Source organism: Brachyhypopomus gauderio, chromosome 1, assembly GCF_052324685.1.
Source record: "Brachyhypopomus gauderio isolate BG-103 chromosome 1, BGAUD_0.2, whole genome shotgun sequence".
Taxonomy (NCBI): domain Eukaryota; kingdom Metazoa; phylum Chordata; class Actinopteri; order Gymnotiformes; family Hypopomidae; genus Brachyhypopomus; species Brachyhypopomus gauderio.
Window position 1 is genome coordinate 6417707 of NC_135211.1, and position 15968 is coordinate 6433674.

A 15968-nucleotide genomic window follows, 5' to 3' on the forward strand; every position below is an offset into this window, starting at 1 on the left:
TTTTATTGGCTATCTCCATTTACCCAGAACATACCTCTGTGTCACCCACACAGGTTTTTTGAGAGACATTTATCAGCTTGAACCGAAATCAAATGAAAGCTTTATGCAATGCAGACAGTAAGGGAACGGGCTTCGTACACTGCTCCATTTTAAGCCAGTAAGTGTTATGTGCTTAGAGAAGCCAGAAGACAGATAAGGTAACGTTACAACATCTTAGCCCGATTTTCGCCGCACGCAACGCTTTGTCCAGTATTGATCACACTTGACCACATCGCGGCTCTTGTTGCCTTGCTGCATGTGTGATAACTGATGCCCTTATCGGCGCAGCGCTGCGGCCGCTCGCCCCATCCACCTTCCCACGTTTGTCGTCGCTCAAAACGGTCTGTGAAGATGATGCCGTGCAAACCAAAGGCTACATTTACTGCACATACATGGGGGCGCACATTTGCGTGCGTGTGTGTGTGTGTATGTGTGTGTGTATGTGTGTGCGTGCGTGCGTGCGTGTGTGACAGAGAGAGAGAGAACGCGCGCGCTTAAACGATTCGTGGGTGGATCAAAGTTCTACCGTAATATTAAGTGCGATATCCACAAATCTTGTCTGTTTTATCCGCACCGGTGAGTGTGTGACGAGGATATGGAAGCTTGTTGCACGGTTTAACGAAATGGCCATTTGCTCGTGCAATTTTCACGCGCTCCCAATAAGGACTACATTATACAGTACACACGCATGCAGTTTGGCACAAATTAATTAGGCATCGCAGCCCATTACATAACCGTTATGGCAAATGTAGGCTGAAAGACTCCACGGATGACAGCGATTGTCCGTGAGTGAGCGGTTAAAGCTAAGAGATGTGTATGTTCTTCATAGGCATGGCCAGCTCATCCATACCTATGAACAACCAAGAATTGTGCGAAAAATATGTATGTGCACCAACAACATACGTTCACCCCCCTCCATTCCTCCCCGAATCCCCTCGAAAAAAATAAAAATACAGTATAAAACTCACTCAGGTCCTCGACGACGGTGCGCAAACTCCGCACTCATAGCCACGAATGGATGTTTTCATTTTTACCTGCAATGGTACCCCATCATTACAGCGGAATTACTATCCACTTTCATTCTGCTCCATTGACAACCTACCAATGCGATTTCAGAGCGCTGCCATCCTGAGTGACGTGCCGTCCGCCAATCAGAACGCCGTGCGAATGCAAGCCTCCGCCCCCGTCTCGGTCCAATCGTGGCGGAAAAGCAGCGAGAGTCGCCCAAAGGGGCAGGATTTTTAAATCGGTTCGGTTGAGCATTTTTTCCACACTGTAACACCGATAGGGTTCGGTGAAGAATTGGTTGAGGGATGTCTCCGCGTAAGGTGAAAACTCTATTAGGCGAAGCTTTCAAAATGTCAAATCCAGTAAATAGGATATTTATTGACTATTTTGACAAACCGTTCCTTTTTTTTGAGCTTACTATTCTACTAACAGTTCATTTACTTTTTGAATTCATTCGTGAACTTAAATTAGCATAATAAAGATGTGCTAATCTGATTGTCTCCCTAATTATAAGCACGGCCGCATATTGAATGGATTATGAAATTCGGATCTTGAAATAAATTTCAAGATAACGTTGCTTTATCAAAATTCTAAAATGTTTCCAATTTAATAAAGGTAAAATAGTTTTGAATATTGATAACAATATCCAGATGGGAATAATATATTTAGCTCGAGGGCTGCATTAAAATAAACTAGTCTGTACTCACTGCAGCCTTAAATCTAGTCATAAAACATTTCCGACCTCTAAACATCCGATACAGTGGTTTTCAGTATTTTGTGGTTTTCAGTACTTATGAACGTCATGCGATAATATAGTGAGTTCCGAATGATGGCGCGAAAGAAGGCTTGTAGTGACGCCTAGTGATACTGTCTCGCCATGATTTATATTCTCATTTTATGCACATATACACTGTACATAACAGAACGCAACATACTCTATGCATATATATATATATATATATATATATATATATATATATATATATATATTTGTATGTATGTATGCATCTCTCTCTACCTCCTACATACATATATATATATATATATATATATATATATATATACATGAATATATGTATAAAGAGAGAGATACTCACTAAAATGTAGAAATATTGAAAATATTGCAAAATAAGTTACAGTTTTAAACATTCTAACACTGAATAGAAAAAAAATACGTTTCAGCAAAGGATTCACTTCACAAAGGAATTTGACGAATCCTTTCTTGTGAAAATATATCTGTTAGGAGATTGTTTCAGCCGATTGGTCGACGTGACGTAAGAAAATTCATTGTTTCACTTAATAGTTTTTGTTTTTTGGAGGAGGTTGGGAGTGTTTTAAAAGGTTGTTTTAGCAAGAGATGATTTATCTTTAAATTACATTTATTGTTTTTACCACAAACAATGTTTAATTGTTTCATGCTTTTTTGTCTCAGCCAAAGGTTAAATTACAATTAATTGGGAAGATTATTTTCAATTATTACTGTTCAATTAGAAGTCACTTCTTCTAATCCCGTTTATAAATAACAAAGTGGTAAGTCATTGTTCATATTCCAAACAAGTATACACTGTATTTTTTGTAGTTAAACTATTTCTGCTGCTGTGGACTTTATTAGGCAAAAATGTTGGGCAATTGGGCAGTTCAAGTATTACGTCTAGTTGAGATGCAATGTCTGGCCAAAGTGTTTTATTGCTGCAGGCAGCCCCATGTTCAGTGGCCTAGATAAAGCGCACTGGCGGATATCAACTGCAATAGCTGCTTAAACCTGGACATGCGCGGAACTGCCCGAGAAATGGCGGCCTAGTTCCAATGGAAAGCAGAGATATCCACTGTAATTTCCCAGCTTAAACGGTACGTAAGAGAAATGCCAGTTGTATTTTATGTTTTGTGAAATTTAAAAAATTGAATTAATTGCAAAGCTTCTCGTTGTAAAAAGTCTGCGGCGGCAATAAGAAGCTTAAGTGTTCATTTGGGTGTCCGCGTGTTTTCGTACGGCTGTTACTCGCGGAACTACGCACGAGACCTCTCTCGCGCACACACTCCCCTTATGTTTGGTCAACTCTTATAGCCTGGTAGCTTAAACAACGAATGTGACAGTGAAGATTAATAAATATAGACATTATAATCTACAAAATGCGTATATTTTGTTCGGGATCACTTAAAGACACTTAGACACTTGGTTTATTTAACTGTATTTGTAACGTTGACAATGTTTTCAGGAAATTGTCATCCTGTTATTACGGCATAAATGTCAAAATATTTTGCGTTCCCAGTTTTGGATTTATAAATGACAAAAAAAATCTGCCCCATTCCCCTAAATTATTTGCATTGCGGGATTTTTCCGATGATGAAAATAAGTATTCATGTTTCCCTGGCGTCACCTTGTTCGCATCCATTATCAGGAGTGACTTAGTGCTTTTATTTACACGGTCGTCGTGACTGGTGCTGGAACGTTCTGCTATACACTTTCACCAGACAAGGCACTTTTACATGAGGTGGCAAAAAAGTACAGAATATACACTAAAACGGCACTAAAATGTGCTTTACATTCAAATATCCCGTGAGTAATCCACACACGCTTAAAATAATAGATAGGTATTTCTTAAAGACACCCCATCCAAGTACTGTGAAAAAAAAACCGTTCAAATGTTCGCCCATAATCTACTTGTTCTATAAGTCATATGTTATGTGCTATTACTAGTTTTCCCTCCAGTTAAATGCTGTGGGTCTATTAGGGAGTACTCAGTCCCCTTCCTGGCAGTGTGCTGAACGGAGGTAAAGGAGGAGGTGCCTGATGGTGTCTGGCTGCTCCCTGGATGGAGGTGGTCCATGGGAGTGAGCATCATTGGTAAATGTGAGGTGTTGGGAAGCCGTGCCCAGCCAAACAGCCTTTTATGGCAGTTTGGAATCTTTATGACAGTTGACTGAATGGGAATCACTGTCTAACACAGCAAAAGAGACAGCTGGAGGGTGTGGGCGTCTGTGTTTGCCTGCGTCTGTGTGTGTGCGTGAACGCACTTGCGTGTGGGTTGCGAGGAGTTGAGACAACAGACGTCGAGAGTCCTGGAAAGGGTGTTTTGGCAAGTGGTCCTGGAGACGTCGTCCTTCTCTGGTAAATGGACTGATCAGAGATCTGTGTTTGTGTAATCTGTCTGTGCACTGGGTCACCTAGCTCAGCCTCGCTGTTGCAAGGATGTAAGACACATTTGTGATTATGAAGACCTTGAGAATGATCAGGTTGAATGCTTCTTTACAATGAGACTTTGTTTCTGCAAGACAACAAAATTTGCTGTTAGCTTGCATGAGCGATGTTTCAAAGAAGCTCTTTTTTTGCGTTGGTTAATTGAAGATTCTCTGTGAGACTTTCAAGCAATTTCACATTACTTTGTTTCTTTGTTTCTGTAATGTACTGCTTGTCCTGATTTCTGTCTATGGTGTGGCTGTCTGATGTGGTCAGAAGTTGTGTTTCTGTAAATGTGTATGTGTGTAATGCTTCACAATGTGTTTGCTGCTTGATCTGGAGGAGAAAACAAAAGGGTAGAAACAGAAACGAAACGACACGTTCATTTGACGCTCTCATTTCATATAACATCATGTCATCATATAGTCTAGAGTGCACAGTAGCAGTATCCCTGCACCAATGTTTAGGAATGTTTGCAACCATGTTATTTTGACGGGCTGGAGGAACTCTTAAATTTAAAGCACAATTTAATTACTATCCTTATCAGTATCACATTTCCAGTACGTGTGCTTCATTCGCAGGGACTATGCGTGGCGTTTGGTTTTCGCTTGGTCGTATTTTCGCATCTTTTCCTTTGGCATCGCAGATTTGCAGCTCCATGTTGAGATTCAGGATTTTCAGCTTCTCTTCGTTTGCCCACGCGCAGCTGTACATGTGTGGCTCTTTCCCAGCCCGGATCATGTGGTCTGGCTGTTTCTACTCCAGACCCGCAGCCCCGAGATGTCAGACCCCTCCAGGCGAGGAAGATAAGAAGCAGTGCTGTTTTCCCCGGGCTGGTCTGCAGACCTACACGGATCCAGCCAAGATTCATTCATTTATTTCATTTCTTTGGCTTGGCCTGAATGCAAATGGTCACCAGCCGGTGGAAGTGGGGAACTGTCTGGCTGGTGTGTGTGTGTGTGTGTGTGTTTGGGGGGGTGTTGGCCATCGGGAGAGGGGCTGGATGTTGGATGTTGGATGGGGGGGTTGGTCTGTTGGGAGTATGGCTTTGATCCCCTGAGTTTGCACTCTTTGGGAACTCCACTGACTTATTACTGTGTCAGGCTTCTGAAAACAGAAAAAGGCCGTGCTTTGATTTCAACACAGGTATGCGTGATTTAGGGCCTCTCTTGTGTCTGCCTGTGACATGAACGGCTTTAAACTGGAGGGAGGCGGCAGAGGGATAATCCAGACCTTCCTGGGTCGGCATGCTGATGTGAACTGAAGCTGTCTTAGATGGAACATGCATTGCTCTCCAAGGATTAGGTTATACAGACATTAGATAAATAAAGCAGATACTTTAACACAGCAAGAATAGAGTAAGTTATGTGTCAGGTTTTCAGTGTTTTCACTGTAATTTCAGTTTTGATTGATGGATTGGTCAATGGATATTTTTCATGGTTTGTATCCAAACCTTTTCTGTAATAGTTTGTAATTGAATTTAATTTGTTAAAGTTAGCAACCTGTATCGTAACTATTCAGTCTAACTCCACTACTCTACTCTTTACTCTGACTGTGACAGCTCCGGGCTATTCCATTGTCCCATTGGCTGGGTGATTCCATCATGGGCAGGACACCTCAGAAAGGTAACCACAACTGTTTCATAGTTCCTTATTTCTGCCTTATTTATTTTAAGATGCATCTTTCTGCCAACTCTTTAGATCATGTTTGGGTAGTTGTTTGTTTTGATATTTGAATTTGAGTCAGTATTTTATATTTTTTACAGAGCCAAAAAACACCAAAAAGGAGAAAGCAGGGAGTAGCAATGATGTAGCAGCCCCCCCACAGACTGCCTACAATGGTACAGCCCACCTTTGTTTAACCAAATGTGGTTGTTCAACAACCTAATGTATTACCTAATGTTTATGAAGCACGGGCTTCCCTCTCATTCATGGTTCCTAGAGCCGTTCAGCTGGGAGTCCTACTTAAAGGAGACCTCCTCCATGCCAGCATCCCCGAGCTCTTTCAGACAGGTATGTCATTCCATTGGTAACACTTGTGAAGAAACAGGGACAGGAATATTGAAGCTGGCTGAATATTGAAGTTTTAATGACAGGCAGCACGTGCTTATAAAATGGCCGTCATTTACCGTCAAATTGTGCACATGTCCATATCTGACAAGCTGACAATGGAGCTTAATAACATTATTTCACACGCTGTCATTAAATGGCGGATATTTTTCCCCGTTAAAATCTTAGCTGTGATGTTGCATTCTGTAAAATTGCATCATAGGACATAGTCAGACATGGTGATGGTCAAACGTAGTCATGGTCTGTTCCATCTTCAGTCTAGAGTTCCTCCCACTAACGATTTTATAGTGGGTATGAAAGTTGAGGCTCACGACCCACGGAACTCCCCGTCCGTCTGCATCGCCACGGTGATGGGTCTGATGGGAGTGCGTCTTCGTCTGCGCCTCGATGGCAGCGACAACACCAACGACTTCTGGCGGTTGGTCGATTCGTCCGACATTCAGCCTGTGGGCACGTGCGAGAGGGGTGGAGACATGCTGCAGCCGCCACTGGGTGAGTCACGTGAGCCTGCGTTCGTCACGTGAGCCTGCGTTCGTCACATGAGCCTGCATTTTCAGGTGTCTCCATGTGGATGTGTGTCCATGCTGAGGTGTCTCGGTCCTCATGTGTGTCCATGTCCAGGATCTCAGTTCTCTGGTGTCTCCATGTCTAGGTGTCTCGGTCCTCATGTGTGTCCATGTCCAGGTGTCTCAGTTCTCAGGTGTCTCCATGTCCAGGTGTCTCAGTCCACAGGAGTCTCCATGTTCAGGTGTCTCGGTCCTCAGGTGTCTTCAGACACCCAGGTGTCTCGGTCTTCATATCTGCGTTTACAGATGGCATCCATTATCCCAAAAAATTTCCCTTCTTCACACATGGCGAACGTAACACTCGTGACGGAGTGTTTTTTCAATAGCCCTGAAATAAATGCTCCGGTTTTGTTTTGGTCCGTATCCGGTTAATCAGGAATGAGATTGGGTCCGGACAGGACTGCGTTCGGGTCCGGATCCGGACCGCGGTCCGCCAGTTGAGTACCCCTGGTCTAGAAGGAGCTAATAGAAACTGTGAATTACGTGTGGTCTGGGGCTGCACTTGGGCACTTGAGTGTAACTGCAAGGCGGCTGTTTGTGAAGTGTGGCTGTAGTGTCAGGTGAGGTGGTGTCTAAGGCCATCTTTGTTTTCATATGCCTTGCACAAACATTCAGTGCCTCTCAGTTCCATGATGGAATGGTGGTGGATGTATTACTAGTGTGGGATGGTAGTGGGCTTCTGGTAAGTTTGAGGGGTGGTGTAGGGTAGTATTAGAGTAGTGGGCGTGGAGGTGGAGTAGTGTGGTGGTGCGGTGGTTGAGTGGTATTGGTGTGGTATGCTAGTACTAGTGGAATGGGATGGTAATGGTTGTGGCAGTGGTGTGGGATGATGTGGTAGTGGTGTGGGATTGTAATGGTGTGATAGAGGTGTGGAATGGTCTGGTAATGTGGTGTGGGATGGTATGGTAATGGGGTGTGGTAGTGGTAAAGGTGTGGTAGTAGTGGTGTGGGATTGTTGTGGGATTGTAATGGTGTGGTAGTGGTGTGGGATTGTATGATATTGGGGTGTAGTAGTGGTGTGGGATTGTAATGGTGTGGTAGTGGTGTGGGATTGTATGATATTGGGGTGTGGTAGTGGTGTGGGATTGTATGATATTGGGCTATGGTAGTGGTGTGGGATTGGGTAGTATTGGGGTGTGGTAGTGGTGTGGGATTGTAATGGTGGGGTGTGGTAGTGGTGTGGGATTGTAATGGTGTGGTAATGGTGTGGTAGTAGTGTGGGATTGTATGATATTGGGGTTTGGTAGTGGTGTGGGATGATAAAGGTGTGGTAGCAGTGGTGTGGGATGATAAAGGCGTGGTAGTAGTGGTGTGGGATGATAAAGGTGTGGTAGTGGTGTGGTAGTAGTGGTGTGGTAGTGGTAAAGGTGTGGTAGTAGTGGTGTGGGATGATAAAGGTGTGGTGTGGTAGTGGTAAAGGTGTGGTAGTAGTGGTGTGGGATGATAAAGGTGTGGTAGTGGTAAAGGTGTGGTAGTGGTGTGGTAGTAGTGGTGTGGGATGATAAAGGTGTGGTAGTGGTGTGGTAGTAGTGGTGTGGGATGATAAAGGCGTGGTAGTAGTGGTGTGGGATGATAAAGGTGTGGTAGTAGTGGTGTGGTAGTGGTAAAGGTGTGGTAGTATTGGTGTGGGATGATAAAGGCGTTGTAGTAGTGGTGTGGGATGATAAAGGTGTGGTAGTAGTAGTGTGGAATGATAAAGGTGTGGTAGTGGTAAAGGTGTGGTAGTAACGGTGTGGTAGTGGTAAAGGTGTGGTAGTAATGGTGTGGTAGTGGTAAAGGTGTGGAATTATAAAGGTGTGGTAGTAGTGGTGTGGGATGATAAAGGTGTGGTAGTAGTGGTGTGGTAGTGGTAAAGGTGTGGTAGTAGTGGTGTGGGATGATAAAGGCGTAGTAGTGGTGTGGGATGATAAAGGTGTGGTAGCAGTGGTGTGGGATGATAAAGGTGTGGTAGTGGTAAAGGTGTGGTAGTAGTTGTGTGGGATGATAAAGGTGTGGTAGTGGTGTGGTAGTGGTAAAGGTGTGGTAGTAGTGGTGTGGGATGATAAAGGTGTGGTAGTGGTGTGGTAGTGGTAAAGGTGTGGTAGTAGTGGTATGGGATGATAAAGGTGTGGTAGTAGTGGTGTGGGATGATAAAGGTGTGGTAGTAGTAGTGTGGAATGATAAAGGTGTGGTAGTGGTGTGGTGGTAGTGGTAAAGGTGTGGTAGTAGTGGTGTGGAATGATAAAGGTGTGGTAGTGGTAAAGGTGTGGTAGTAGTGGTGTGGGATGATAAAGGTGTGGTAGTGGTAAAGGTGTGGTAGTGGTGTGATAGTAGTGGTGTGGGATGATAAAGGTGTGGTAGTGGTGTGGTAGTGGTAAAGGTGCGGTAGTGGTAGTGGTGTGGTAGTAGTGGTGTGGGATGATAAAGGTGTGGTAGTAGTGGTGGGGTAGTAGTGGTGTGGTAGTGGTAAAGGTGCGGTAGTGGTAGTGGTTAGGTAGTAGTGGTGTGGGATGATAAAGGTGTGGTAGTGGTGTGGTAGTGGTGGTGTGGGATGATGTGGTAGTAGTGGTGTGGGATGATAAAGGTGTGGTAGTGGTGTGGTAGTGGTAAAGGTGTGGTAGTGGTAGTGGTGTGGTAGTAGTGGTGTGGGATGATAAAGGTGTGGTAGTGGTGTGGTACTAGTGGTGTGGGATGATAAAGGTGTGGTAGTGGTGTGGTAGTAGTGGTGTGGGATGATAAAGGTGTGGTAGTAGTGCTGTGGGATGATAAAGGTGTGGTAGTAGTGGTGTGGGATGATAAAGGCGTGGTAGTGGTAAAGGTGTGGTAGTAGTTGTGTGGGATGATAAAGGTGTGGTAGTGGTAGTGGTAAAGGTGTGGTAGTAGTGGTGTGGGATGATAAAGGTGTGGTAGTGGTGTGGTAGTGGTAAAGGTGTGGTAGTAGTGGTGTGGGATGATAAAGGTGTGGTAGTAGTGGTGTGGGATGATAAAGGTGTGGTAGTAGTAGTGTGGAATGATAAAGGTGTGGTAGTGGTGTGGTAGTAGTGGTAGTGGTAAAGGTGTGGTAGTAGTGGTGTGGAATGATAAAGGTGTGGTAGTAGTGGTGTGGGATGATAAAGGTGTGGTAGTGGTAAAGGTGTGGTAGTGGTGTGATAGTAGTGGTGTGGGATGATAAAGGTGTGGTAGTGGTGTGGTAGTGGTAAAGGTGCGGTAGTGGTAGTGGTGTGGTAGTAGTGGTGTGGGATGATAAAGGTGTGGTAGTAGTGGTGGGGTAGTAGTGGTGTGGTAGTGGTAAAGGTGCGGTAGTGGTAGTGGTGTGGTAGTAGTGGTGTGGGATGATAAAGGTGTGGTAGTGGTGTGGTAGTAGTGGTGTGGGATGATGTGGTAGTAGTGGTGTGGGATGATAAAGGTGTGGTAGTGGTGTGGTAGTAGTGGTGTGGGATGATAAAGGTGTGGTAGTGGTGTGGTACTAGTGGTGTGGGATGATAAAGGTGTGGTAGTGGTGTGGTAGTAGTGGTGTGGGATGATAAAGGTGTGGTAGTAGTGCTGTGGGATGATAAAGGTGTGGTAGTAGTGGTGTGGTAGTGGTAAAGGTGCAGTAGTGGTAGTGGTGTGGTAGTAGTGGTGTGGGATGATAAAGGTGTGGTAGTAGTGGTGTGGTAGTAGTGGTGTGGGATGATGTGGTAGTAGTGGTGTGGGATGATAGTGGTGTGGTAGTGGTAAAGGTGTGGTAGTGGTAGTGGTGTGGTAGTAGTGGTGTGGGATGATAAAGGTGTGGTAGTAGTGCTGTGGGATGATAAAGGTGTGGTAGTAGTGGTGTGGTAGTGGTAAAGGTGCAGTAGTGGTAGTGGTGTGGTAGTAGTGGTGTGGGATGATAAAGGTGTGGTAGTAGTGGTGTGGTAGTAGTGGTGTGGGATGATGTGGTAGTAGTGGTGTGGGATGATAGTGGTGTGGTAGTGGTAAAGGAGTGGTAGTGGTGTGGTAGTAGTGGTGTGGGATGATAAAGGTGTGGTAGTAGAGGTGTGGGATGATAAAGGTGTGGTAGTAGTGCTGTGGGATGATAAAGGTGTGGGATGAAAAAGGTGTGGTAGTGGTGTCAGCTGTGCTGTCTTGTGGTTTTGTCTTATGCCCTCCACACTCTCAGTCCAGAACTTAGTTTATTAGGATCCTGCTTAATCTTTCAAGAACAAACGCGTACAGTCCACTGACAGATGGAGCAGGTGGAGATGTTTCATGCACTTGCATTATAAATGCATTATAATAATGGAATAATTATGGAATACAGAACATGAATTATAATAAAACAAAAAAAACTGCATGATAGACAAATTCTGGAAACATGTTCAGTGTGCAAACCTACATAATAAATCTAAATCACTATTGACTAGTGTAATCACTGCTTGACAGTTAACACTGTGGCTTGAGGCCTTTCTGTGGCTTTCTTAGGTAAATGTAAGTACAGTAAACTAAGTGAAAAAGATAGCAGGTCACTTTCACACTATCACCTTTTCCCTCGTTCCTCAGGGGTTCAGGTCATTAAGGTCCTTCCCCAACCAACTCCATCCATCCATCCATTATCTACCGCTTATCCGGAGCCGGCTCGCGGAGGTAGCAGTCTGAGCAGGGAAACCCAAACCTCCCTCTCCCCAGACACCTCAGCCAGCTCCTCGGGTGGAACACCGAGACGTTCCCAGGCCAGTCGAGAGACATAGTCTCGCCAACGTGTCCTGGGTCTTCCTCGGGGCCTCCTCCCCGGGGGACATGCCTGGAACACCTCCCTAGGAAGGCGCCCAGGGGGCATCCGAAACAGGTGCCCAAGCCACCTCAACTGACTCCTCTCGATGTGGAGGAGCAGCGGTTCTACTCCGAGCTCCTCCCGAGTGACCGCGCTTCTCACCCTATCTCTAAGGGTGCGCCCAGCCACTCTGCGGAGGAAACTCATTTCGGCCGCTTGTATCCGCGATCTCGTTCTTTCGGTCATTACCCAAAGCTCATGACCATAGGTGAGAGTAGGAACGTAAATTGACCGGTAAATCGAGAGCTTCGCCTTTTGGCTCGTGAACAAGATCCCGAGATACTTAAACTCCTCCACTTGAGGCAGGACTTCTCCACCCACCTGAAGGGAGCAAGCTACCCTTTTCCGGTCGAAAACCATGGCCACGGACTTAGAGGTGCTGATTCTCATCCCAGCTTCTTCACACTCGGCTGCAAACCGCCCCAATGCATGCTGAAGGTCCTGGCCCGAAGCTGCCAACAGAACAACATCATCTGCAAATAGCAGAGATGAGATCCTGTGGCCTCCAAACAGGACTCCCTCCGGCCCTTGGCTGCGCCTTGAGATCCTGTCCATAAAAATTATGAACAGGACCGGTGACAAGGGGCAGCCCTGACGGAGTCCAACATGCACCGGAAACAGGTCTGACTTACTGCCGGCCATGCGAACCAAACTCCTGCTCCAATCATACAGAGACTGGACAGCCCTTAGTAGAGGACCCCCGATTCCATACTCTTGGAGCACTCCCCACAGAATACCACGAGGAACACGATTGAATGCCCTCTCCAGATCCACAAAACACATGTGGACTGGTTGGGCATACTCCCATGAACCCTCGAGCACCCAACCACCTCATGCTCCTTAAATAAAAAGTGTAAACTTGGACAACTGAAACAACTGAGAGTTGATTGTTATACCTGCGTTATGCATGGGATGTTCAACTTAATTTGACATAGCCATCTGTATTTGTAGTGTAAAGTCCAAGTTCTTGTGTACTTCCGAGTTAAAAAATTTTCATCTTAACTAATTGATTAAATTTGATGTACTATTTGTATACTTATGTAAATCCCTGTATCACATGCTCGGCTACATTGAAAATGAGGGTGACCCTCAATGTACCTTCGAGTCAAAATAAAGGTTGAAATGAAAAAATATGACACTTTTATTTTGTAACCTGAGCATTTTCAGGAAAAATGTGGATTTAATGGTACACATTTACAGGGTGTTTTTTAAGATCAGGGGAGATTACTCTGAAATTATCTAAGCATGTCACAAAATGACAACGGTGAGCTTAAATATGTGAATATGCCTTCCAGAGCAAACACATCATTAATAATTGGTAATGAATGTTCAGACTAAGAGTCAGTGTCATGGTATGGACACGCATACCTGTTCATGAGCTCATACAAATGGACCCTGGGTGGAAAATGACGCAGCACTTTTACTAAATGCAGCTCCTGAATTTCTAATCATAAGCATATGGCATTTAGACATGACTTAAGTGAAGGTTTCTCTCAGGGAGACATGCCGTAATGTTGGGGAAGAGTGATCCATTACCCTCTGTGTCTCCATCTTCATCTCTACCCGTCTGTCTCCATCTCTGTCTGCCCCGTCTGTCTCCATTTCTTCCTTCCCCTCCCTATTTCTCTCTCTCTCTCTCTCCCTCTCTCTCTCTCTCTCTCACTCTATCTCTCCAGGGTTCAGGATGAATGCTTCTTCTTGGCCCCTCTTTCTGCTGCGGACGCTCAGTGGAGCCGAGGTGGCTCCAGCCTCTGCTTTTAAAAAGGTAACGTGGGCAGGACCGGCCAGAGTGCAATGCATCGTGGGCCGCCAGGAGCCGTGGCTTCCTCCGACCACTCCCACTTTCCCAGCATGACCTGCACTGCCATCGGCCCCGATAAACCATGGATGAAATGTGTGTTACCTTTACATTCACGACAAACAAATAAGCCATTCGTTTTAAATGCTCGCGTCTGGTCCAGAATGCTCTCCGGTTCTTAAACGTTCTGAAGTTTAGGCCATTCATGGGGAGCAGGGACTGTGATTGTGAATGTTCAGCGTATCAGCTTCTGCATGACAGGATTCTTTTTCTTCTTAAGAGAAACCGAGCTTTGTTGTTCTTCTGGCAGGAGCCTCCAAAACCACCACTGAACTACTTTAAACCGGGTATGAAGCTGGAGGCCGTGGATAAGAAGAACCCCTACCTCATCTGCCCCGCCACCATTGGAGATGTGCGCCTGGACGAGATCTTCGTCACGTTTGACGGGTGGCGAGGTGCCTTCGACTACTGGTGCAAGTACGATTCCAGGGACATCTTCCCTGTGGGATGGTGTCAGCTGACCAACCACAGCCTACAGCCGCCTGGCAACAGCTGTGAGTACTTTTTATTGCCACTAGATGGCGCCAGAGCTTTTGTTTATACGTAACGGATCCAACATAGTATTACTGAAATCATAGTTGGTTTCAGATCTACACAGCCACTGCAAAAGTAAGGAGTTTGCCCGAATTCATATAATTTTCAGATTTGATTTGAACTCGTTCATAGTAATCTCAAATAATCATGAGTGAAATATGATACTACCAATAACCATTAATGTGGAGTTTTGCCCTTTTCATTTATGTCAAACTAAATTATAGTTGGCGATTAATTGTATACCCTAGTTTGTGTGTGTATTTGTCTGCCTGCCTGTCTGTCCACATCCTTGCTCAGTGGTCATGACCTCCTTCATCAGTAAAGTGGGCTAGTCTGCTAATCATTTTTATAAGAACCTCAAAAATAGCAGAGGGTTGTGTTCACCGATTTGCAGGCTGCAATTAAAATACCTCTGGAGCAGAGATGAGAAGCTCATTCAGATTTGCTAACTTTGATAACCCTATATTTTTTGCTTGTTAAATATGTGGCATGAACATATATCAGTTTTACCAGATGAGTTTTTATTTTTATTTAGATTTTTATCATGTCTTGAATGTAGGCTTTTCATCTCGGTGTCAATAAACCAGCTCAGTGTATTTTTATACAGTGTTAACTTACGGGCCTTAATAAATATGATACTGTAATCTTGTAATGTATTTTTACATACAAAAATTATTATTACAGATGGGTAGGTTTAATTGTGATTCAGCACATTCCCTCAGTGTGTGATGTATGGCCTAATTGTATCATGTGTCTGGTCTCTAAATCTCTTTAATGACCTGCACTTACCAGGGTCCACTGAGCTTCAGGACTGGCCCACACCTGTCTCTATCGCCGGGCGGGGTGTAAATCTGGAGCCGTCTGCTTTATCACGGCCCCTGGGCCCCGAGAGGAGCTGCTGTTCTAGCCAGTGTTCTGGTCGATGAATGGGAGGGTCAGCGGGTGTGTGCCGGGTGTTGGACGGCGGTGGTCGTGTGTCTCTGGTATGCTTCCTGTCATTTCTCCCTCCGCTGGGTGGGTGAGGAGGTTTTATCGTGCCTCTGTAGGCTTTCTGAAGGATGACGTGAAGGGATGGCTTGGCGGCGTTATGAGTCTGGTCTGCTCTCTGGAATATCTGCTGCCGTTCATGCCTGTGTTGTAGTGTAGTTCCTCCACAGGAGGGCGCTGTTGTAGACTACTGCGGTCACCGGCACATTTATAGTCTTGTCTCGAGTAACTTACCGAACAGAGCTGGATCATGACAGTTGATGGCACTAAGACAATATTTACAAAAGTAGGGAGTTCCGTTAGTGTTCCTTTATCTGGATAATGAGTGTTATGTCTGTCTTGTGCTGTGTTACAACTCAACCTCCCCACCACCACCTGACAATGACACGGCGGCTGTGGACAAACCTCCACGTCCGTGTCATTTTGTGCAGGAAGGTTTCGTTTAAATTGCTTATGAGGGTGAGCGTGTGTGCTGCATTCTTTTAGCTGAGCTCAGATTAGATCACTTCACCCTCAAAAACATATTTTGTGATCTAGTATATATTTTTTGTTTATCAGAAATGATAGTTACATTCGAACAGTTTACTGGTAGTCACCCTTGAGTAAAAAAAATATAATAATTCTGTGCCGTTTCCTTTTCTTGGCTGGATGCCAGAGGTCTGTCATTTTTGTTCTTTTATTGACAGGTTTAGGAAGTCTCTCATAAATCAGCGCAAAATGAAAGTTTTATTAGTAGCGATTCTGGCATTTCATTGAGGGTAAAATGGATTTCTGAAGCTAATTTAATTATTGCCGCACTGTGTATTAAAGAGGTCATATTTAATTAAACCTTCACAGTGTTTTTGGCTTCAAATGCTACATTCTTTTAGAGTTTTATAATATACTGTTACTTGTAAATATTATATGATGTTTAAGGAATATGTGGTGAATATTTTCTTGACTAAATTATTTAATTTTA

General features: G+C 44.6%; 2 protein-coding genes across 7 annotated transcripts in view; one reads left to right on the plus strand and one right to left on the minus strand.

Annotated features, from left to right (window-relative positions):
• The window catches only part of cdkl5 (cyclin dependent kinase like 5), a 50588-nt gene extending 49445 nt beyond the window's left edge, over positions 1-1143 (minus strand). For 4 of the 5 annotated variants that reach the window (XM_077022826.1, XM_077022668.1, XM_077022747.1 and 1 more), the window contains exon 1: positions 1008-1143. The gene's annotated coding sequence lies outside the window, so the exon portion shown is untranslated. The remainder of the gene's footprint in view (positions 1-1007) is intronic. The other variant, XM_077022593.1, reaches the window with a different exon arrangement.
• Positions 1144-2665: 1522 nt separating this feature from the next.
• Positions 2666-15968, plus strand: part of scml2 (Scm polycomb group protein like 2) — a 30639-nt gene continuing 17336 nt past the window's right edge. Inside the window, exons 1-7 of one of the 2 annotated variants that reach the window (XM_077022927.1) lie at positions 2666-2895; positions 5787-5850; positions 5991-6065; positions 6167-6237; positions 6552-6786; positions 13308-13396; positions 13740-13983. In XM_077022927.1, coding sequence (XP_076879042.1) covers positions 5829-5850; positions 5991-6065; positions 6167-6237; positions 6552-6786; positions 13308-13396; positions 13740-13983 — 736 coding nt within the window. In that variant the 5' untranslated portion in view covers positions 2666-2895; positions 5787-5828. The remainder of the gene's footprint in view (positions 2896-5786; positions 5851-5990; positions 6066-6166; positions 6238-6551; positions 6787-13307; positions 13397-13739; positions 13984-15968) is intronic. The other variant, XM_077022981.1, reaches the window with a different exon arrangement.